The sequence below is a fragment of the Apis florea genome, unplaced genomic scaffold, assembly GCF_048593485.1.
Source record: "Apis florea isolate Af1SG1 unplaced genomic scaffold, ASM4859348v1 contig_3203_pilon, whole genome shotgun sequence".
Lineage (NCBI taxonomy): Eukaryota > Metazoa > Arthropoda > Insecta > Hymenoptera > Apidae > Apis > Apis florea.
Window position 1 is genome coordinate 42,634 of NW_028256723.1, and position 26,329 is coordinate 68,962.

A 26,329-nucleotide genomic window follows, 5' to 3' on the forward strand; every position below is an offset into this window, starting at 1 on the left:
CATATTGTATCATACATCGTTGATTATAATCATGGTTGCCACCCGTATCATAACAAACAGTTTAACAATATTAACTTCTGCATGAAAGTAGCGATACCAAATGTAATAATTCTCTCGTTGAAAGTTACAAGTCCAAGCTTACGACTAACGCATTTCCTATGAAATTACAACATTGTGCGAGTAGAACAAGCGGATTGTAATGATAGATTGATATGCATCTCAACTAAATCCAATCTGTTTCAAGCATCAGTCTCCTCCGGCGCTTCAATTTCGATTCGCTCTAAACATTAGCCGTGCTTGCATTGGCACGTGTAAAGCGGCCTCTGGTGGTCGTATGCACGAAACCTCGGCACATACGAACCACTGTGTGCCGACTTGTTTGCCTTCGAGCATAAACAACCGGGACACGTGTATGCATGTAGATATATACTATTTGCATTCGTGAACTTGGACGCCGGATTAAGGAGTCACGCTTTCAGTTTTCTCCTGGTAATTCTCGCGTTGTGCCGTTAAATTTGCATTGTGTCTAGAATATTCTACGAGAATATTTTCTTGTCTACAAGAAAATTCTTATCTGTGTTCGATGTACTTCTGATTGTGTTATTTTCAAGATTTCGTACAGATTCTGGTGAAAACTTACATAGAACATGGAGTATGAGTGAGTATATAATCTTTATCATTAAAAAGAAAATATTTTATTATAATAATTTTAAGTTTTTTCTAAATAATAATTAATCATTTTTGATATCAAAATTAAAAATTTGAATAAATTTGTTATTTTATCTGATTATTAATTTAATAAATAGAATATCGATATAGAATGTGAACGACCTAATCTATATATTGCAAACTTTTGTTATTAATCTAACCTTTTTTGGCGAATATTTTGGCGAAAAAAGAATTCACATATAATTAATGATAAAGAATTCTGTGATCAAATATGATTATTTGATTTTTCATGTGATTTTATAACATCATAGTAGATAATAAATATAAAATATTTATTAAAAATTATATCATATACAAAGATAATAAAATAGGTTATAATAAAAAAGGTTATATATATTATCGATAGAATAGAAAGAAAAGAATAATATTTGGCATCAATTCTATATGCAAGTTCAATATTTTGATTTGTGTAAATTTTCAGATTTCAAGGCACAATTTTCGCTGTGCATTGAACTAGGATTTTATATTTTCGATCGTTTTGACGGTACTGTTTCCAAATCTCCACGATTTTCGTTGACCGTATTTTTGTTACATTTTCCTCTCTATTGATCTCGAATGTTGTGATTGAAATGTTTTATGCTCGTTGCAGTTTTCAAATGTTTCATTTCAATGAAACAAGATCAATCATCTGTGTCAATTTGAAAAATCTTATATTTTTCGTAATTATATTTTTACGAATTTTTACGAATTATTCGATTTAAATTTTTCGATTTTTTTAGTTTTTTAACAAATCTCTTCAAAAATCATTAATTAAACTAATTCTGATAAACTTTTTTTTTATTATCTTTTATTTTAATTTAAAAATGAAATTTCTATTAATATTTAACTCTATATTCCTATATTTTTTCGACTTCCATTAACATTGAATATTGAGAATCGCATGTCTCGATTTTCGTATACTCTGTTTTCAGTGTCTCTCGATTCATATCGATACAGAATCCTACGTACACTGTTCCGATGGTTGACTTATCTACGTCTCGATAGCTAGGTAACCGAAACTCAAACCACGATGATTTGTCATATAGATATGACATTGGCGATTAATTACAATTAATCACTGGGATAGGTTATGTTTCGAGAGATACTCGAAGCCCGAATTAGCCGGGATGTAGTTGGTTCAACGCGCAAAAGCATGTATACCTAACCCTTGTTAACGCGTGTAATCAAACGTATCTCTGTGATTCACAACTCTTCACCCAATCATGTGTTAAATTCATATTTATATATATATATATAAATCTTAATTATAATTTTATTTTTTATTTTTTTCAATTGCAATCACCATTATATCATGTATATATATATATATATATTAGCTTCCAATACAATATCTGTAAATACGCGAAAATCATATATTTGTATCATATATCTTTTTATTAAAATTTATCTCGTACAAAATTTTCGTACATTTACATACAAAATATTCTATGTTAATTCATGTGTATTGCATTTAACAATGCAAACTTTCGCAAAAACAAAATTCAATTACGTGAATAGTTCATTACCCGGTAAAATTATATCTTACAACGTTGCGATTCTATGAGTGTCTGTGAGCCCTGAACTTCTATATCATTTCGCTCATGTTAACATGGTTTTTGGTGTTCGTTCGTTCTTTGTAATGGAAATTCGCAGAGAATATTATTTTACGCGTGTATATGTGTGCGTGCGTATACCTGTGTAAAATCAGTTGCGATAAAATTATTCGCCGTGACATAGTTGCATAAGTAACTTTATCAAACTCGTATATCGTTCTGCCCGTATTATCGTTTACAATATTCATTGTTTGTTAAATAGAAAGTTTCGAGGATCATTTTTCTCTCTTCCTCTCTCTTTCCTTCTTATCATTCTTTCACTTGAAAAATAATTTTCTTCTTCTTCTCTTTATTTTTGTCTAGTATGGAAAAGGGTACTTTTTTTTTTGCGGATAAAAACAAAAAGAAAAGGAGGAGGGGAAAAAAGTATAAATACGGAAAATTTGATATGAAATTCACGGTAGATTGAATTTCGAAATATCGATAAATGGCGGAGTGGCAATCACGGGAGATGGCGTGCCAGTCAACGTGTTAATCAGATTTGATAAAATTGTTATACAGTTTTTATTCGAATTCCGTGTGAAATTCCAAAGAAAAAACATCGTGTGTCCAATGAGATCGGTCGGAAATTTCGATTTAAACTTTAATAAAGCTTTGTTTTGTTTAACGGTGAAAAGAAAACATCAATCCAGTTAGAGTGTTTAATTATTCGATTCTCGATTAAAATGAAATATAACGTTTGAATCCTTATTGATACAAAGAGGAGAAAATTGTAAATTGTAAGAAACGAAAAAGGAAAAAGTTAAAAAGAGAAAATATTTTATTTATTCAATGAAATTTGTAATGGAACAAAATAATCTATAAATCTTTCGTACTCGTATTTAATAATATCCTTGCTCGCGTTATTGCACTCTGATGATATCATATTTTAACAGAATATGATTTCTTTGTAGCAGATGATTGGACATGTTTCTATAGGAGGAATGACGTACGAAGAAAATTACGTTGGGAAGGAATGCATGAATATCGTATCTGAAGAATCATGCGTACGCTTTTCTAGTTCAGTGCACAATTGAAACGAATAAAACTCAAGGAAAAATCTGGAAAAACTGGAGAATGCAGCTTCATAACAAAGGTCTTTTGTGCAACGAACGTTATTCCTCCATTGAATGCTATTACAGACTGCATACGGCTTTACAATTCTACTTCTTGCGCGCATTCGCAAATTTTCACCACTTTTGAATGCAATTACTTCCTCTTTTTTCACTTCCTTTTTTTTCTTTTTTCTCTTTTTTTTTTTTTTTTCACTCTTTTGATACTCATCACAATCATTAAAGGAATAATTCGATTATATTCGTCGATGATTCTCAAAAAATAATCACAGTTAACGTCTGTATATTTGATCCAAAAATTTTAAATCTTTTATAACATCACTTTAAAGTACATAATATCGATATATCTTTTTATATCTTTTTTTTTTTATAAATTTAAATCTTAATTTTATACTATATTTCTTTATAGCCAAAAATTCTGTTTACAATGTTTCGTAGTTTTTATTTTTTTTATATCATTTGTTGAGCGCTCAAAATTAGTACTCAAAAAAAATATACAAAATAAAACAAAACAATCAAGAATCCATTTCATTCTTTCATTTATTTCATTAACAATAAAAAAAAAATTCATATGTACTATTCTCGATACTATCTATCGATGAATAATAATTTTCGCAAATTATTATTATTTTTACAACAATATTCTTACTTTCGGTGAGCGAATTTTTTTGCAATGCTCATTTTTCAAAAATATTCCAGAGAAGAAGGAAAAAAAACTCTGTATTTTCCTTGCATTCCTTATTACGACTATTTTCTGTAAATCGTAAAAACTTTTCGTAAAAAAGAAGGCACGGCTCCGGTTATCCATGGACGCGAAACGGAAGTTCGAGCGGTCGAAACGCGAGAAGATCACGCGATACGAAAATAACGCCGTTCCGTGTAATACGTGTAATTAATAAAGATATTAATTAAATCATCTGCCCCGCTCCCCCCTCGTACGGATAGATCCGACATTTACAACGGCATTTATCCTGGTGGAATAAATGTTACTCGCGCTACATGCGATGTTAGTTACGGAATTCGGGTCGTTCTCCAATGGGGGAAGACCTCGGCTAACGTTTAACGAATGTTCCCGCGTGTAATCCGATTTACTTTTACTTATCACGCCGTTCAAACACTTGGAAATATTTGCATCGCAGCCTAGGTGAAGTTCACGCCTAGGAGGGGAATTTTGGCGTTTCGACGTTGCAGAAATGTTTTCTGGTAATTTATCGTTTCACGGTGCCAAGAACAACGCGAATTATTCGACGCGTTAACTGTACATAGTCGATTTTCCGCCGAAGAATTTCCAACGACCAAATGGTCCGTGGCGGTGTTCCCCAATTTTCTCTTTTTTTTTTTTTTTTTTTTTTTCTGAACCACTATCTTTTCGCGATAATCGAACCGTAGATTTTTCGTGATTCTTAGTTTTTATTAGACGAGGCACGCTTGCGCATTTTTATTTCATTTCAAATTTAAATGTACGTGAAGGTATGCAGAGATATGTAAAGCATAGCAAAATGAATATGTGAAACGAATTTAAGCATCATTTATACATAAAATTATATTTTTGTATAAACATTCGTGTAATTACGTAAGAATATATTTTTATCAGCGAAGTATACAGGATATTTTATTTTTAGAGATGAAATATAAATTGAGAAGAGATAGTGAAAAATTGTCGCGATTTTCATTCGTATGTTGTCAAGAATATTTTTTTCTTGAGGGGATAAACTCTAAAGGGATTTTAATTTTTTCTTATTGTATTTATAAAAAAATAACGAAGAAGAATTCATTGTATAATAGAGTTGGCGTACGTTGGAATATTTGATCGTTTGATGAATGAAAAATATGTTTGAAACTTCAACATGCGGACGAAAGAAGGATTAAAATCTCTCGAGGGATTATTTCTGAGGAGGATATATTCTCGACGGCATATATCAAGATCAAGATCATCGGAGCTTCAACCTTCCCCAAAATCAACGTTTACCTAAAAACTTGCTTCCGCAAATATAAAATATTTAATATGAATGATCATGCAACGAATATTTTTTTTTTTCTTTTTTTCTTTTTAGGATCCGTCGCGATAAATCATAAATCACTTCTATCTTTTGCGTAATATTTACCTGAGAACAAATACAAAATATTTAATATAAATGATCGTATCTGTAATATTTCTTTCATCGCGATATTTTTTTACCTAATATTGAATAATATTTACCTAAGTCGTAGCAAATATGAAATATTTAATCTTCGAATACTTTATCATTCCAATACATCGTTTCTACCTATTATTATGTTTCCACGAGAGTAATCATACTGAAAATAAAAAAAAAAAAGAGGAAAAAATTTTTATTTCTCGTAAAAGGGTAATTAAATGAAACGGTAAAATAAATTGTGGTATACAAAAGAAAAATCGATTTGCGATCGGTGTAAAAATTTGTTGTCTACGGGCAAACTAAAATCGTGTTACGGGGGCGGAAATTGACGGGGGAAAATTTCGAATGCTGAAGTACACAAGATTTGAAACGAACGAGGAGGGGGTGAAACGTTTAAATCCGTGGCCGGTTTGTTCTACACCGGGCTTAATGATTCCTGGCAAACGTTGAACTATTTTCAAACCAGAGGAATTAAAATGAAACGTTAATAGCTGCGATCATGAAGAGAACGCCGGGAATTCGAGGGATGTAATACGGTTTTCAGCTATTTCGTAATAAGCGGTTTGCTACGATAAATTATTTTTATTCCCGAAATTTATGATAAATGATTGATAATATTATGTAAAGATGGTGGAATAAAATAAATAATACTGCGAAACGCTCGTATGAAACTCGCTAACTTTTTATAAAATAAATTTATGAGATTTTGGATAGATTGTAATAAATAAACTATTCTTCCTTATGAAATTTGATTTTTTGGATATAATAAGTTTAATTAAATATAAAACGTATCGATATTATATAAATTTATTCCGATTTATCAAGATCAATTTATTAAATCTTGTTCCTTATCAAAATATAAGATCAATAAATCAACGAGATGATAATAATAAATAAGAAGAATATCGATAAATTTTGTTTATCATAAGTTAGATGTAATTCTAGAATTCTGAAATACAATATTTTTTACTTTCTTGCGAAACGACAAAAAGTGAAAAAAAAAAAGTCGTTTTTATCATGAACACTTCGTTTATATTCCACGACTATGAAAGCCATTGAAATCCTGAAAGCAGACTTCATCATTCGGGCTAGTAAAATCGCCTAAGCTTCTAAATTACCAAAATCCAGGGATTTGCAATCCCTTCGGGCTAAAAATTATTCAGACACGATGACAACCACCGAGATCCCAGAATCGTGCATGTCCACAGGATTACCAAAAACTCCAACGATACACTGAAATTGTCCGTGTCGGGCAAAACTTTCCACAGGTGCTATAAAGTTTATTCAAAATCACGCACAATTGTGGAATTTTTTATACCAAATTATGGTTAAATTTATAATCATTTGAATGATTAAATTTGGACAACAATTACTTAATTGAATCTAAATAATCAAAGACTTGTATGTATATAATATTCTCTCGAGGAATTTTAACATCTAATGTCAAAGATTACACGTTATATTTTCAACGAATTATTCCTATATATAATTTATTGTAATTATCACACGCATCACATATAATCACATATAATCCACTATTATATAGCACATAAATTGATTTGATTAATTTGATACTTTTCCACATTTATGAATGATTCTACTCCTTCTCGATCTTATCAATTAATCGAATCTATCGTATCTTAATTCCCACTAACGTTCCTTATTTCTGTAATCATAATTTCGTATTATTTTATAATCTCGACTGTGTTCAATTCTAAACTTTCCGTATATTGGCCTCGTCCAACAATAAAGTCCTCCACCCACGCGTTCACGTTCCCTTTATCGGCATTAATAGGAGAATAAAAGTACGAGAGAAATATATTTTTAGCTCATTATCCGAGTTTAGGATATTGCTTAAGTTTTCCTTTTTCTTTTTTTTTCTTTTTTTTTTTTTTTTTTTTTTTAGTAGAATTATTTGTGTCACGTTCCCTTTCTACGTATTTTACGAGCGTCGAATCATTCGACGATCGAACCGGTGGCAATACACTGTGCGCTATACGTTTCTGAAGTCCAGAAACCAGGGTATATTGAGTCTCGCGTACGCGATATGATCTATAACAACCATCATCAATCCAGCGCTACACGCATCTGGTATCAGAGATCCAAAAGTCATCTGTATCATGTTCTACAAGTGGGAGATTGTAATATACATATTATATATACAGACACATATATATATATATATATAGGTCAGGAAGGTAAATCGCGTTTGCGTCAGAATTTGCCATACCAAAATGTCCTTTATTACACGTGAGAAATCATCAGTTAAATCGGACGTGATTGGTGAAGTTCTCGCATTCTAATTTCTAGGGATCCCTAGCAGTTCCATCTTCAATTAAATATTTCGAAATCGCAATATATTACGAATGGATTCTTTCTAGAAATGGAACAAATTATTCTAATTCTTAAATTTTAACTAATCTTTCTCTACTTTTCTAAAGTAATAAAATCTAGTGTATTTTTTTTTTTTTTTTTTTTTTTTTTAAGAAATTTAATATAAAACTACAGGTATAATGTATAATTTCTTTACACGAATTAGAAATTATCATTAAATTTTAATAAATCCATCGAGATCATAAATTTTCAAATTACATTAAAATACAAGATAAACAGATATATCACAAAATTTGTGACGAGAGGATGTAAATATTAAATGAATATATTCCTCTCTAAGAAGATTAATATTACCTTCAACAACAATGTATTTTCATTTCCGTGGAATATAATCTTGTTTGGATAATCTGGTTTGCCTGTATGTTTACATACATATATAAATGTGCGTGTATTTGCCTATACAAACATACAATTATACGCATATATACATATATAAATATACTATATACTATATACTATATATAATATATAATATACTATATATATATATATAAATACACGATACAGAATTGAATGGTGAACACATGGAATGGTAGCGAAATGATTTTAACCCCTTAATGTCGGCCTCGATACATAGTGTAAACCGCATACTGCTTCGTGTGTCGTCTATTATCGAAGCTATGTAATATAGATCCCTGGAGATGTAACTGCACCACTCCATTATGTACCTCCAGTTCATAGACCGTTCGAAACTCTTGTTAATACAATATAAACCACCTGCGCCTAAATTTTGAAATATCGTCGGACGAAGGAGAGAAAAATTTCGTTCTAGAAAAAAAGAAAAAGAAAATGTGCAGGAAACGAAGATTAATCTTCTCTCGATACGAGGTTAAACGGGAATTAAATGTAGGAAATTTTAATGTTCGAGCATTATCTATTAAAGTTATCTATTAAAATATCAATTATTCGATCAAATCAAGTTTTCAAGTGAGATTAGGGTATAAAAATATTCAGATTGTCTGATTAATTCTTAATACAAGTATTTTTATTAAATATCCAGTTTTCTACTATTATGATGGATAGGTTATGGTAAATTAAACTGCTCGGGCAGATTTTTCTTGACAAGATTCGAATCGTGAATTGATTATGATTTATTCGATACACAGGTTCGCATAACAGATGCATACGTGAATTTTTGGAATTAAAATTTATCGCTCGTAAGAATGTCGAAAGTTTTTTTAAAGCTTTTTTGAAGGAAGAAGAAAGAGTGGATCGTATTAAAATGATATTAAATTGCACCATTGGAATAGAATTGTTCATTTAAAAAATACTTAATCCGTCGCGTCAAGTTTCTTTCCTCTCTTCTCTTTTTATTTTTGAGATTCCTTGGATATACCATGCCCGAGAGCTTTACGAGTCTCTTACCACTACAAGAACAAGTTTTGATGGAGTTACTTTCTTGAAACGAAATTAAAAGAGACTCGAACTTGTTAAATCATCTCCCAGTCATATAATGTAACTGTAAACTGTAAAAAAAAGTCACGGTAGTTTAAAAGTATCGATTATTATGTATAACAAAACTCGACAAATCTTTCCAACTATAAATCCCACTTTACACAACGCAAAAGGATATTTCTCTCGCGAATGATGAAACACTCGAAACAAGAAGAATTTTCATGCTCTCTTCAAGCCTGACAATGATTGACAATGAGTAGCAATAGAGAATAGCTACATGTAAGACCAGAGAATGCGTCTCTAGGAGGAGAACACGCTCGACGATTATCGAGATTCGAAGTTTAAAGAGAATAGCGGATACGAGACTTAAAGAGAATTGCAAATATGTAGATCACGGGACTAAAATACTCGCACAAAGCTTTATACGATCGCTGCATACGAAATTGGTTTCTATGAACTTCGAGGAGTATCGCTCATCAAATTTTCACTTTTATCGTCAATTGTACAATTAATTAATATCGTATCAAAGAAGGATCAATTTGCTGTAATAATAACATTCGAAATGATTTTCTAAAGGAGATATATATATATATAGAAATATAAATCGTCGAGCAAATAGTCGACATTGTACGCCGTTGAAACCGATGAAACGAAACGAAATTTTAGAGATATATTCCCATAATATTCGAATAATTAGCAAACAATTTCATCAAATCACATTGTTCTAGAATATTTCATCCAAATAGCATAGGGTATTGTGCGAATTTCGACATGTTATTGTTTCAACCGCAATACGAATTAAATCAAAACAATGTGCCCTCTCTTAATTGCCATTTCTTCCACGCATTACGCATGATGTGTTTAAACTAATGACCTCGTTTAAAAATAGGCGATATCCGCGTTCGTCTATTTTCAATTCTCCCTTCGAATCTTTGCGGTCGACGTAAAATGTCAGCATCGATATAACGATTCTTACGAAATATCAAAGTTCAAAATAACATTAATAAACGTTAGTAAAAAAAAAAGAAAGAAAGAAAGATGGAAAGAGAGGGTGGGAATAAATTCATGAGGGTAAATTCATCTGCAAAGAGAGCGTATAATATTCACACACATCATTGTTACGATGCAGACAGACAGGTCTGCTCGTTATTTTCAATCCAGCATCGTATGGCTGACTGTTCTGCGCATCGATCAATAATTTAGCAAAATCGACGTAATTGCGACGTGCCGACGTGCTAAAATTAGAACAAAAATTATCGGTCGGCGCGATGACGTAGACCGAATGACCAGCGAGCATCTTTCCACGTCCACCCTTCTTCTCGTAAACGGTTAACTAAAAACTTTCATCGTAACTCGATTTACAAAACGGCTGAAAGTATCATCTTTCACTTCGTCGAACGTCCATCGATCGAACTTTCCAAACTCACCCTCGCCTACTATTATCCAACCTCCTCGGTCTCGTCTATGTATATCAATTCTCGTTCGCTGAAATCGAGCGGCTGCTTTCACCGTTAGAGACCATCCGAGAAATATAATGACAATAAATATTGCGGCAAGGAACGCTGTCGTGTAAAATAAAGTGACTCGAGATGGAATCTATCGAATCGTTTTATGAAAAACGATTATATAGGGTTTCAAGTTTCAATCTTGTAACGTTTTTTTTATAAAATATCCTCTACATTTTTCTATTTATAAAATTATTCATTTCATTTTTTTTCCATTTTCAAAAAATCAAGATAATTATTTTTTTCGTTCGTTCAAATATCCTTCAACAAATATCCTCTCGAAAGGATGAATTTCCATTTCTTCTAAAAAAAAAATATATATTTCAAAAATGATGCAAATAACATAATCTAGAATTCAATACGGTGCCTTTAATTTGCAAATACTTCTAACACGTTACGATTTGTTCTCGAACTATCAATCGATAACTTCGCTTCGCATCGAACTTAACCGTGTTTCTGACTGAACTTATTTATCATTAGACCTGGCCAAATCAGACCGGGAGAACTTTTCCTTCGAACCGATATACAACTCCTCCACATCTCGATCACCTCCCCCTTCCATATCTCGCGAAGAACCATGTCTTCGGTTCCTCTTATCGTCTTCGTTGCTCGCACAAAGGGATGGAGAAATTCGAGGCACGCAGCTCGATGCCAGAAACACATCGGTAACGACCGTTCCGATCGGTGGCCAATAGAAACGCGGTCGTCGGGCAAACGGTTTTAATCTTTCACCGTGTTTGGCCGCGGTCTTTCGGCCAACCGACCAGTTCCGTCCAGCCTTTTAACTCGACAGCCTGTCTCCGGTACACGCCGCCAATGTTCCGTTCCTCGTGGAAAGCCGCGTGTAACGAGAGGCTCGCGTGCCACGGTGTGATTTAAGGGGCGTGCAACGACAAACGAAATCCGAAAAAGTCGGGAAGCCTCGATCATCGGCCGAATCTCGCGATTAATCAAGCTGAAATTTATCACGAGAAACTTCCACCCTCTCCAAATTCACCCCCTTTTGTCCCTCGAACAGGCTCTCCTGGTGTAGATTTCGAGATAGGTGTGTAATAAGTATCTTCTGGTAACGCGCCAAGGGGATTGGTTGGAGAGATTGTTATATCGTTGGGAATTTCGGGTGATTTTATTGGAATATCGTGGCGAAAAAAAGGATTCGGGCCGAGGGAAGGTTTTTGGATACCGGTGGCGGATAAAAGAATCCATCTTGCCGTTGTATCATTTACAACGCTGCTGCGAGCTATTGTTCTTGCAAAGTTTTTTTCCTTTTCCTGTGTTTTCCTTCTTCTCTTCTTTCTTCCTTTTTTTCTTTTTGATTCTCGCGTTTTTTTACCCCCTCGAGGCACACGCAAATTACGTCGAAACGTTGAAAAATTTTCGGTGAAGATTGTTTTCGGTGATATCGTGATAATTTTTAAAATACAATCTTCTTCTTTTTTTTTTCATTCTCACGAATTATCGGTTGGTACATATTTATTTGTTGGAGAGAGGGAGAACGATTGTCTCCCGCGATGTACGTCACAAATAGGGTTGGGCAACGATGACAACACGTCGATCGTTCGTGGTGGATCCCGCTCGTCGAACGAGGAAGACACTCATTAACGCCAACACGTGGAACAGGGGGGAACTGGTTCAAGGATAAATTGTATAAACCCGCCCGGGGCGGTAATCGATACCAAGTGCATTGCGATCGCTTTCAATTACCGCCACTTGCCACTCGTGAAAAATAAAATCGCGACCGTTACCCGAGGGGGACCGTGGCCAAAGGGTTGCGGGAAGAGAAAAAGAGCAAACGGAAGAAGAAGAGAGGGGAAAAAAAAGGAACGCGGAGAAAAACACGCAAACACGTACGCACGCACAGATATAACGAAACAGAAGAAGAAAGTAGAAAGAACGGAAACGAGGCGCGCGAGAAAACCGAGAAAAGGGGACGAAACTGGGATCGCGGGGCAAGCTCTCGTTAATTACACCTGCGTATAATGTCCTCTCTCCCACCTTTCGACTGTCTCGTAAACGTGTTGTTACACGCATACGCGCGTTAATGACGACGACGTTGAAGCGCCCCTCCCCGTGAAAAAACCCCCTCGTTAAATCGCCGAGGCGTGCAGCATCCGAGCTGGAAATTGTATTTTCCAGCGTTGGAGAGGTCGAGAAGTTTCATCCATCAAAGAAGTCACGCGGTGAAGGTTGATGATGGCGTGGCGTGGCGTGGCTTGGTTGTAGGAAAAGAGGAGAAACGAGAGCAGGCTCGTGGTTAGCGCCGCGAAAGAATGGCGGTGCTAACTTTCATTAATCATCGAGCGACGTCGTTGACGATATTTCTAATCGAATCGTATATCGTCGTCCCGTTGGATGGATGACAGATGGCCGCGTTACGTTGCTGCGCTCCTCTCCTCCTCCTCCTCTCCCTTTCCGTCCGAGCGCTCGAGATCGGACGACACTTGTTGAAGCGCGCGTTTCCACGTCATCCAATTACGATCCAAGCGCGACTTTATCGGACGTCTATCGCACGCGGGCTCGAGGCAAGTTGTAAATTAATTTACGGTTTAATGCGGGACAAGTGGCGCGAGATTCGCTTCCATCCCGGCGAATTGCAGGTGCGATAGGAAGAGGAGAGTTTGGTAATTTCGTTCCCGAAGATGATACATGACGATTGTTGATATAGGAGAGAGGGTTGATGAATAGGGGTCGCAAAAGATAGCAAAGATAGAGGAAGGCCTTTCTTCTTCTTCTTCTTAATTTCTACGGGGGAGGAGGAGGGTGGGAAAAATTAGGATGGCGCGTGTCCCGTTGGATGAACGTCCGTATCCTATTCTCGAACGATTCATTCGCGGATTCATTCGAGGAGGGAATGGGAGGAAGAAAAGAAGGGGCGAAGAGGGAGTCGCGTCGAAGGGAACAATAAAGACGATAACGCGGACGATGAAGAGGACAATGGTTAAGGGAGGAAGGAAGGATGGCAGTGGCGGATAATGGGAAGATCATTATTTTCGACGAACAAAGTCCCGTCCACGTCGTCGCCGTCTCGTCGCCTTCGCCTAAGCGCGCCTTAATTAACATCTGCCCCAATTAGAACGGTTCCAACCGAAAGGCCGTGCTGCTTTGAATCTTTGCTCCTCTTTGCGCTCTCCTGCCCTTTCCTTTCTCCCACCATGATCCTTCCTCTTTCTCTTTCTCTCCTCTCTCTTTGCTCTTTGTCGTCTCTCCACGACGTTCCTCTCTTCGTTCCCTTCCTTTCTTTTCTTTCTTCCTTCTTCGTTTTTTTCTCTTCCGTCCCTTTCTTCCTTTCTCCATCAACAAACGCGTCGTAACAGTGACCCGATTGTTTGCCTTACCAGCGACATATTCAGCGGGTTGGGAAAAATAAGTACAATAGAGGGATAGGGTTGTCTGTGCCGGGTGGAACAGCGGATAGAAAGTCGGATATCGAGGCCACGGACCGCTTTTCTAACGACTGTGTTAATTGTCGTGGCCACCAGGAGTCGGAGGCAAAGGGAATTCTGATCGAGTGCTTTTTGATTGAGCGCCGGATGGGAGAATAGAAGGGGGTTGGTTGGATGTCCAATCGAATTTGGAATATTTATAGAGGGCGGTGTCCACTTGTGTCGAAACGAAAGTACGGAATGGAGCAATCGAGCAAAAAGTTCACTTGCGCGGTTTTTAACGCCTTCGAAAGCTATTCACGGCACTTGTCAAAAGACGCATCGTTCGAAAAATTGTTCGATTTCGCGTTTCGAAGTTTGTCTTTTTTCTTTTTTTTTTGTTTTTTGATGAGAATATCGCGTCGTTTTTACGAGAGAGAGAGAGAGGTATTATGTCGTTTTGTTATTTTTCAATCTCCTTAACCCTTTAATCGGGGAAACACGAGTTATCTCCCTCTCCTGCCAATCTTTCAAACTCGTTAAATTGCTGCATTTTTATCGTTCACAACTTTTTTAAAAATAAATCGATCCTTTTTTCACACTTTACTTGAAATTACTCGAAAGTAATTAATGTAACTGAGATTGTTTCTTTCTAAATTGTTTTTTCTTTTTTTAACAAATTTATTAATCCTATTTAATTAAATTCGACGGATTTTACCATTCGACTAATCGTCAGTTCTGCCATTGGTAAATAAACAACTATTCGTTCCACATCGATTACCACCAAACACGCTATGAGCAAAAATAAATTTCCATAAAAAGCTCTTCTCGCCGAGAAACAAACGGCGAAACGATCGGTGGATCCATCGATTTGCCATGCCCGAGATAGGAGAGACAAGGAAAATCCTCCAACAATAATTACAAAATCAATAGGCAAAGTACCTAGTTTCGAATTCGTCGACGATTATTCTTTTTCTAAAAAAAATTCTAAAATCAATCATCAAAACGAACGTAAAAATTGGCGTTTTAAAAAAAATTCACTCACGAAAAGGGAGTAAAAATCCCACTTTTATCTCTGTTGCATTCTATTCATTCGTTTCCATATTGCTTCATTCAACTCGTAATCACCGACATAACTTAAATCGCTTGATAATTGATTCAAGTTTTTACGAAAAATAATACTTTGCACATTCGAGTATCGATTAAATTTTGCATATAAAGTATCCACAGCTTACGTTTATAATCTGATAATATATTAAGCTTTAACCGATATTTCTATACGTCGATCTTCGCGTTTGTTCACGACTTCTTTCCGCTAAAATCAATCCTCGAAAAGTACAGTTGTGCGTACAGCTCATCGATAACACATCACCCTCGTATAATCGAACGACAGAGACAGAAAGAAAGAGAACGACAATCCGCGTACTCGAGTCCTCCTTTTTCCACTTTCCCTCCCCCCCCTCCCCCCCTCCCCCCTTCCCTCTCCCTCGCCTCAATTTGTCGAGGGATATTAATCGCGAGCGCGATAACGTCGTTGCTGTTGCTTCGTGCATGACAAACGAGACTGATATAGCACGGCTGCACGAGGCGGCAAGTTAAACAGAGAGGCGTATTTATTCTACGTGTTCCAACTGCTTTCTACAAATTAACTTTCCACGGAAATGGATAGGCAACGGGACACAGTCCCGTGGCGTGAAGACAAAGACGGAGATGGAGGGTAAGGAGAAACGGGCAGAGATGGAAATATATACAGGGTGGTGCCGTAATTTATGGCGGAGAGGAGAGCAAGCAGGTTCGAGATAAAACGAAAACGTAGGATAGAATTTTTCAAATGAGATTCTCGAACTGAATCGATATAATAATTAATTAAAATGAAATCTCTAATTCTAAATCTTCGTCCTCGAGAAAATCGAGATTAAACGCACAAAGATATATATAATATACTTTCTTACTCTCCGAACCCTCCTCCCCCAATTTTCTTATTCCTCCGTATTTTCGAGCCTATATTCACGAATTTCAGGCCACCCTGTACAGTAGAAGAAAGAGAAATAGGAAGAAGAAGAAGATAGTAGCGTTTAAACGGGAGTAGTGGAAACGGGTGCATCAAAACAGTGGGGCTGTCACACGGCATCCAATTACCTTCGAATCACGTACGTTACCGTTAACGTTCTTAATTATCCATCCCGTGGGCGGGAAAGTTCCACTCGACGACGATCCCGTGGAAAAGTTTAAAGCCGGCCGTGCTCGGCTAACGAAAATTGCTCGTCGCGTCGAATTATCGAGTTTAACCTGGCTGTAACGGCCATCGCCTCCCAACGGTTCACTTTTACCCTAATGGTTTCACGTTTTTGCCACATCACTGTGCCCCTGGTGTGTGCCCCGACCCGACGACAGTTTTCGACGACAGTTTTCGATTTCGATCGAACGAAGGAGGGAGGGGAGGGTTTCGGTGGCTTCGATGTTTTGACGTTGTTACAATGCGGGGAAAATTGAATATTCCTTTTTTTTTTCTCTCCTTTTTTCTTTTCTGAAAGCCTCGATCCGGGGCTAATAGTTTCTTTGTCTGTGGAAACGTTTTAGAGTTTTCTTTTTTTTTTTTTTTTTTTTAATACACAACGAGTGTTTTTTGTTGCCTCAACGTGATATTTGGATTATTGCGTTCGAGGAACGGATGTTTTTCCGATCGACGAAAATGGTTTGTTTTTAAGTTGTTGTTGTTTTTTTTTTTTCCTTGAAAATTATGAGAAAGTTTTGTTGGAAAACAAATAATTTGGAAAAGTTTTATCCTTTTATGAAATTGCAGGGAAATATAGAAAGGTGTATTGAAATTATTTTTTTTTTAAATTTTCTATAAATGTATAGAAATATCCACGATCTGATAATAACTATTATATATATATCCGTGTATAGACAGTAAATATACGATAGATATAAATGCATATCACAGATCGATATCCTAGTTTCACTATTAAGATTAATGCTTTAATGGACTGAATCGGACTAAGTTAGCGGGATATTGATTTAATGCGGAAACGTCTTAAGCACAATTTGGTTTGACCCGAAAAGAATGAAATTTTAATAAATTGAGATAACTAAAAATGATATAAATGATCATGAATAAAATAAAATAGGCGATGCGAATAAAATAATACTTGCCACCGTGTGTGCGAAATTAAGATATTATAAATTTAAATTGTGTTTAAGAAAGCTTAGTAGTACAACACAATAATAGATGAAACAATGGTCGCGTAAATTTTACGTTATATCAGTGCTCGATTCGAAAGAAGATAAAAGATAAGTTCGTAAAACTTTCGTATCGGAATTCGTAATAAATAAATTGTATTTTTTATATGAAATACGCAAATTTTTCTATCGAAAATCCATCTCATTTATGATTTTCTTAGATCTTTCTTTGATGCCATTATCGATACCTTTCTTTCATCGTTAATTTAAGAGGAAACAATTTTATCTTATTGATAAATCAAACTTGAGATTCAACACGTTTCTCGAATAATTTAATTTTTTCATTTACTTATGAAAAAAATTAGAATTTTTCCAACAAGAGGTGAGAAAAAATTGTTATTACAAGATGTAAAAATAAAAAGACGGTATAATAGAATTTTATTTCTCTCTTAAAAAGAAAAAAAAATAATAATTTCCTTTTAATCCAGGTATACGGAGTATTACATAAACTCGAGTGTACCAAGTTAAACGTATTGCGTAAAGCTTATTTATAAAAGTCTGATGAATTTATACCGGGTGTTTTCTCCGATAAAATGATTATATCCGGGATCCTGTAATCTTTGAATTTCTCGTACTTCTCAAAGAAGTCGTAACGCTTTGGCAAAATATTTCGGTGAAAAAGCCCTTTCACGATCACCTTATCGACTTCTCGTTGAACCAGCAGATTTTCTACGAAAATTTTGATAAACGCTTAGTCATGGCCGCTGATGGCGGCAATCTATCATCTTGTCTTTCATTTGATATCTTCTTCAATATTTGAATAATCACCCTGTTTATGAAATTGAATTATATTTCTCGCCACTTTTATAGCTGAGCCAGGGAATATAATCAAGGAAAATCCTTTTAAATGGATGTATCACCAGGAGGAACAGATCTTCGAGTTCTTTACAGGAGAACTTTGTTTGAAAATATATAGAAATAGGAAAGATGAAGGTATTAAATAAATTTACTCTTCGTTTATTTATATTAAATTTGTTAACTCAATCAATGAAAGATAATAAATTAAATTTATTATGTATCATAAATTATTCAATGATTATCATAAAATCGTATAACTTGTCAAATCCTTAGTTGATAATTTCATAATTTAATTTAATGATAATAAATTGATAATAAAGACTTTCAGAGAACGTCGTTCGTTAAAAATATCCGTCTCTTTATTAACCAATGTTATAATTACTTGAACAATTATTCACACCCCTATTAGACACACGCTAGACGTGTCTCGATTCAAATTCAATTTGTCCTCGCGATATTAATTTCTTGATGCTCGAATCTTGTGTCAGCTCGGGCTTGTGCCCATAGAATCCATTCATTTCGAGGCGATGACTATAACGAAACGGTGTTACGTTATCTCGAAACGTTCGTCTTGTCCCGTTCGTAACGAGAAACATTGCGTGACAACGGCAAACTCTATTTCTATCCGCTGTTCTCATCGCCATGATGGATCGCAAACCCATAGCTTTATAATACGCATCGGAACAATTTATCCATCTCCATATCTTTCCGACTTAACTTTGTCAAACCGTCGAATTGGTCGAACCATCGTCGATATTAAATATTAAATGCGAGATTTAATCACTGATCTCTACAAAAAAAATCGAAAAAGATAATTCGCAATTTATCGCGTATATATAAATGAATGATCAACCTCAATGTACACCTCTATTTTACAAATCTCGAATGTTCAGATCGATTAATCGCTATTTCGACGCTCTACTACTACCATCACCGATAAAATATAAAAGAGAACATTCGTTATTCTCGCTCCCTCGAGGGACAAATATATCCGTGGTTTTTCTTTGCAAGAAACATTACATTACGTTTCGAGAAAAATTGGTATTAAAATTCAGGAACGTAGAACAAAGAATATCGATTAAACCGTAATTGCATCCAATCCAATTTTATTTCTGATTCGTTCGAACAACAACGGTATTTCACACATCGACAGAACGATCAAAAAAAAATCGTGTTCGATTATCATCAGAATTACGTCGAAACGAGGAAAAAACCAAGGTAATTTTAGGAAAATAATCTAAAATAAAAATCCCACTTCGAATGCCTTGTTTATGGTAAAAATTCCACGTACACGGGGCCTCCAGCTCTCCCGACGAGAATATAAAAAACAAACGGACGGTTTTTACGACTCGTGCACCCACACATCTATATATACACACATTCCGACTGGGATTAAGGAATGAGCGTTGCAAGAAGGGTGCGGATGCAGTGCAACGAAAGATGAAGGACGAAGGAAGGAAGGTAGGAGGAGCGTCGACATTGAAATTTTACATATGCATGAGCCATAAACGTGCAAGAATATTTCCGTCGCGGTGTTATCAATCGGCGAGAGACGTCGTAGCAGCGGGTGCGGAAGAAATTCAGCGAGAAGGCAGGCGCGTGGAAAGCCTTCCCTCCTCTATTTTTCTTTCCCTCTTTCCACACGCCTCGAGGAGTGCGCGATGAGAAAGAAGTCTGATGCAGCCGCAGCTGCGTGCGACGTTTATACCGTCGTATCCATTTTTCCCTCCTCCTCGTAAAGGGGGGAGGGGTAGTTTTCCATCCGCGCCTAGAAAGAAACGATGCGTTATCCTTTTCCATGCGAATCCTTTCGAAAGTGTGGTGCAAGTTTCGTATTCGTCGATCGTGTTTCCTCTCTCTCTCTCGCTCGCGAGAAGGAATTTAAATAAAAAAAAGAACCGAAAGATTGAACGGCGTGTAACGCGCGAAACCGGCCGGATATTGGCCTCGAACGGGTTTGGCTCTGGGGTTGGCTGTTTTTCGAATTGAATGGCGGCGCTCTCGGAAGCGTTCGGATAGAATTTCAAGGTGGCCGTTTCGCGCCACCGGCAGAAAACGTACAAAGTGGCAGAAATTTGTTTCACGGGCGCGGTGAAAGGAGGAAACGCGGGGGGGAACATGTCACGCTGTGATCTTTCTTTTGATCCGCCACCGCTTTGTTTCCACTTTGAAGGTCTACCGAATCTGTTTCCCTCTGTCTCCACCTCTGTTTCCATTCTCTTTTCTTTTTTTTTTTTCTTGTTTTGTTTCTTTTCTTCTTTTTTCTTTTTGTTTTTTTATTTTTCGTTTTAAAGGAGAGAGAGAGAAAGAGAAAGAGGCAAAGGTAAGCGAGGCAAAGTTTCGCGTAGACCGGCGATAAATCTCGTGGGACAAGCGTGTAACAAACCGCGAGTTCGTTAGTTCGGTTGCACCCTGTTATATCGTGTTTCGCGGCGCACTTATTATAATTCGTGAGAATCAGGTTGATACATTGTTTGGAAATTTCTGTAAGCAGGTTTGGTTTCCTTAATCCGCGATATACGGTGTCCATTTTGGTTAATCAACCGATCGAAGATTGTATTCGGTATTAATTAAAATCGAATTAAGGTTAAAATGAAAAAGTTGCAAATTTGATTATCGAAACGAAGTAAACATCGATCCTGATAAAATTACAAACATTCAAAATACAAATTTCAAAATTGTTGCCACGCGTGCGACATTTTCATTGTGATCACCGACGAATTCCAATATAACTCGATAATTTCATTCCACGTGTCCATTTAATCTCACGTATCCATTATGCTAAATTTTTTCCAATTATCTATTTATCCAAAGTGTTCGCACCCCTCCCTAAATTGATAACCACGAGATATATTTGTCAAAACATTTTTTTTTTTCATATATCGGAATACAACGAATTAAAATTATCTTCAATATACATTCCTTTTCTCGGATTTTAACTTACGAATATCTCCTCGAAATTCTATTTTCATCCGTGTGCACCCATCGAAAATAATTTCCAATCCACAAATTATGTTTCCACAACACAAAATCGCAACACAACTCTACTTTCCACAATTTATCAATCAAATCTTCATCTTCGTAATTACTTGGAGAAAACCATTCCACCAAATCCTCACTTTCCCCGCCAAAGGTTGACACATCTACAAGAATGAAGGCGAGAATCGCGCTTAATCTTTTCACAGAAATAATCACGCAAAAAACCTCCCTCCCTCTCTATTCTAATTCAAAGTTATCCTCGGCACTATACTTATATATACACCCCGCTTTAACTTACCATTTCCATGAATCACGCGCGCTCACCGAGACACTCACCCACTAATTTCCACGACGAGGCGAATTCCCCTCCTCCTCTTCATTCCCTGCCATTGAAACGAGGCGAGAACAAGAAGAAGCGGAACCGCGTCGATAACCCTCCCCCTCCGTGTATTCCACGTCTCGGAGTGCGACGATATTAATATTTTCAACGGCGCACCGAGGGTGGTGGAGGAAGGAGGAGCGCGCAACCCCACCGCATTAAAAAGTGCGCGGCAACCCTCGAGGAAAATGAATAGCCCCTCTCAGGAGGGGTTAGAATCGGGTTTCTTGCTACGCGACCGAACTTTATCGTCTGGCAAACTTTATCCCCATCGATGCCCTCGTGAATCTGGCCGAATCTACCTCGTGTTGCGGCCTCGATCGTTGCTCGACGAGACGACAGATTTTCCGGCGAGACGCATTCGTGAGAGAAGAAGTTGGATTCTTCTTTTTTTATATATACACTTCTTGCGATTTGCATTCCATTCCATTATTGATGTTCCACAATTAGGAGAATCTTGGATGGGGGAACGAGGAAGATTCTGTGATGAGTTTTCTTTTCAAGTGAGAGTGAAGTTAGAAAATATAATTTTTGTTCGAGCGATTTATACATTTCGTTTGTTATTTATTCATGCTTAACAGTAGCTCGTTACGTGCAGTCGTCGAGCATTCGTGGCACAAATTTTTCAAATACGAGTGAATGGGAATTTTTGAGCGATTTATATTCCGTTTCTTATCAGTGCTTGACAATAAATTCGAAGGCTTAAAATAAAAAATGAAATTGGCTAATTCTTGATATACATATGCACTTATTCCATAGAAAGCAATGCAGAGAAAAATCCGCAGATTTAACGATGATTCATCCAACTTTGACGAATAGGGAAACGGACGTATTAAACGGAAATATCTTAACAAAACACCTTAACAAAGAGAAGAATCGTTCCACGATGCTCGATCTTGGCCCGATAAATCTTAAGCGGTAAAAAGCAAAAGCTGTTCCGAGCTTAAAGGTTGCGAGGAGGGCGGTTGCGTAAGCGAGAGCGCGCAACCAAGGAGCGTGGAATAAAAAATGAGAGATGGATGTGACAGGTTTGACGGGCGTGGAGAGATGGAGAGAAAGGGGAAAAAGGGAAGGGAAGAGTTAGGGAGACTCTATCGAGGGATTCTAATTTAGAAGGAGGAGTATTTTCAAAAATTGGATCGAAACACTTTTGGAAATGTGCTCTATCTTGTATCCGAAATATTGGTATCGTGGTAGAACGGGGTATAAAAAAATGAATTTATATAAAAGCTCGGTGAACAGCTTTGACTTGAATCGGCGAACAAGAAGTCGTATAACTCCGTGGAAAAATACTCGAGCGAGTTTCTTGCGCGGTACAACGTATATAAATATATGTATATTTACCGGTGCGACGTTCGAGATACCAGAAATGGGAGAAAAACGGCTTACATTACGTGGAGAGGGTTGGAAGAAAAATCTTCGAAACGCACGTTGATCAAACAACATTTTTCTCTCTCTTTCTCTCTCTCTCTCTTCTCCCTGTTAACGGGTATTACTGTCTACTTTCTTATTGTCTCCGCGTTTCCTTTTTTTTTTTAACACAATACGTGGAAAAGAATGGAACGAAAGAGCACAAAAGAAATGGATCGAAAAAAAAGAGAGAGAGAGAGAGAGAGAAGTGGAAGAAAGTGAAAGAAACGGGTAGAAAATTAAAAGAACGACGAGTCGGATAAGTCTCTGGCGCGGAGAGGTGTAAGAAAAGACAGAAAGGGAAAAGATCGATAAGGAAGGAGGGAGGAAGGGGTTGCTGCCAGACGAAGATAACGGCGGATCTCTCGTCCAACGGAGAAAAGTTCCGTAATTTACCAAATGCCAGTCTACCGCACCATGCAAATTCCTCGACGTCGGAAACTTAACCGAGATTCGAAAACTTACTTCCGACGATGAAGGTTAATCTCGACGTTGGGTCTTGCGTCGATGGAAACGGGGTGCGGGAGACAGAGAGAGAGAGAGAGAAAGAGGGAGAGAGAGCTTACATATTCGGGACACCGGCTCTAAATTTCCAGGCGAGCTCCACTCCTTCTGTCCGTCGATTATTCGAAATTACGAATTCTGATCGAATGGTCAGAAGGTGTATCTGCTGAAAGTTAATGCATTGCGGGGACACACAATTTTGCAATGGCCGGAGAAGTTTGATCTTACATCAAGAAGAAGAATATATAAAAAAAAAAAAAACATCGACTTTGATAGATTTTTAGGGGGAGGGAGATGTCGAACAACAAGTTCGATGTTGGTTTATAATTCTCGCGTGATCCACTGTGATCCAAGAATCCAAGTGTATTATCGTAATCATGGACGGGGTGAAAAATTACGCGGGGCTCGAGGAAGGAGCTAGTCGAGGGGAGCGTGCGGTTTCGCTAATAACCGATAATTTAAAGCAAACTGAGCTCTCATCGTGTTGTTCGCGCGTAATTTTATTTTTCTTGTTTTCTTTTTCGTTAGATTAATCAACGAGGCCACTCTTTTCTCAAAGTAAATAATGGAAAGATTGCACATTGTATATATTTTATCATCGAATAATTAAAAGTCGAAGAATTTAGGTGGATCGATATCGACAATTATCTTATTTTTCGATAGATAATTTTAATTCGTTTCCAGTCTACTCTATCATACCGATGATATTAAATTAATCACCATTAAATAGTCTCCACTGTTCGAGATCAATCGCGGGATATAATATTCGCAATTTAAATATCATTTAGAATGTTGAAACTGTCAATTTAAAATAATACGTCCAATCGCGTTAATATCTATCGCGTTAATAAATATCGTTTAAAACGCAATTAAATTGTCAAAACTAAATCAATTTTAATCTTAAAATATCTAATAAAAATCTATATAATATATATATATATATATTAACACGGAGTTAATCAACTATGCGAAACGATAAGAATGAACCTCTTGGTGAAGGCCGAGTGTCTTTTCTCGCGAATAATTATGACACACAGCCGAGGTGGATGAAAGAAGTGTAAAAATTTCAGCTGGGAATACAAAAGATTGTGGATTGTTCAAAAGGGCAAGACGAGAGAGAAAAAGAGAAAGAAGAGGGGGAGTGGAGAAGATAAAAGAGACGAAGATGGGGGGGGTGGGGGATGTCCAGTGGGCGGCGACAATGAAAGTGTGAGAGAAGAAAGTTTAAAGGAACGGGGTTGGCCGCCGCCGCCGCCGCCGTTCTTCCTTTCTTTTTTTCAACGACAGGCCCTGGGATGGGGGGGGCCCAGGTTCTTGTCAGCCGGATTAACATCAACCCCGTCACCTGTAACGGCTTTCAACCCCCGTTGGAAAGATGTTTATCTGCCTGCAAACGAGATTTTTTTTCCCCCCTCTCCTCTCCCCCTCCTCCTTCGAAGGGTTGAGATTCGGACGAGTTAAACAACCCGGTGTTATATAGACTTAACTCGACGAGCGAAGATAATTCCTTGGAGAGTGAGTGAGAGAGAAAGGGAGAGGGAGGGAGAATTTCAGGAAGTGACGAAGCGAAGGGGAAGAGGAGGAACGCGTAAAAAGTTGCGCGATTAAATTTTCATTGTGTTCGTTTAAACGGGGATGAAGACGTTTAAAATGAAGTTGATGACGAACAATTAAACCGCCCGCTCACCGTTTCGCTAATGTAACTCGGTGGAATGTAATACGCCGTTACATATTTCATTCCCGTGGGAATAACGCGGCGGCGACGGAAGACATTTTAAAATATGTTTCGTTGAGCAAAGGGCTCGAGGGGTGAGGAGTGGTACAAACACAAACGAAAAGAGAGAGGGAGGGAGGAAAATGAAGAAGGAACGAAAGTACTTCTTTTACGAGGAAATATGTACCGTTTCGGTCTCGGGAGAATAAGGTTAACGTCGTAAAGGACACACAATTTGTCCGCGACAAAAAAAGAAGAAGAAGAAGAAGAAGAAGAAAGTCGAGGTGGCTCAAGGAGGAAGGGGGGGAGCATAAAATGCTGAACATTCGAGGCAACGTTTGTCATAATTAAAACTATGGGGACTAGAATGAAGGTGAGGAGTGATCGGTAACCGACGAGTTTGTTTTTCGAGGAAAACCAAACCTCTCGCCGCGATCCGAACGGATAATGCGCAATGAGGAAAAAGAGAAAGAGGGAGAGAGGTGGGGGAAAAAATCGAGTGAGAGACCGTAATTGAAGGTAGGAAAAAAAAAAAAAAAGAAGAAAAAGAGAAAAAAGAAAAAGAGGATAGAGGAACGGCTTTTATTACAACGAAATTAATCCGAGATCCTTTGGCCGGATTGAAAGAACTGTTGCCATTAATCACGATCGACTACTACTTAAACGTATGTAACCTCGAGCTCTAACTCGATGAAAATCGATTAATTTCGTCGGCGTTGGAAGCTAATACCCGATCGGATCCATCCGTTTGAATAAGATTAACACGGAAGGGAAGGAAGGGGAGTGGAGGGAGTGGAGGAGCTGCGTGAACGGGGCGAGAAGAAGCGGTGGTGGCCAGCGGGAAAAATGCAATAATCGTAAGCGACCCGAAAACGAGCGAGAAAGGAAGACAGCAGTGGCGAAACTAATGGTAATCACGGGAGACGAGGAGGAGGAGGAGCAGAAGGAAGGAAGAAGCGACAGCGTGCAGCGGCTGCGGGCGAAAAATAGGTCGAAAGAATCCTAAGGAGGATTCATTACACAGTCTCCATGGAGGCTGTCTGCCGCGTAATCTTCGCCGGATCACGGGAAAAACACGGGATATTTTTTCGAAGGAATAAAATTCTGGGAGATCGACGTTGCGTCCGTAACGTTT

The 26,329-nt window shown here is 37.2% G+C and overlaps 1 protein-coding gene across 1 annotated transcript in view; it reads left to right on the plus strand.

Annotated features, from left to right (window-relative positions):
- The first annotated feature begins 633 nt into the window (after positions 1–633).
- Positions 634–26,329, plus strand: part of LOC100869909 (neurotrimin) — a 153,745-nt gene continuing 128,049 nt past the window's right edge. Inside the window, exon 1 of the mRNA XM_012486871.3 lies at positions 634–658. Within this exon, the coding sequence (XP_012342325.1) occupies positions 655–658 (4 nt within the window). The 5' untranslated portion in view covers positions 634–654. The remainder of the gene's footprint in view (positions 659–26,329) is intronic.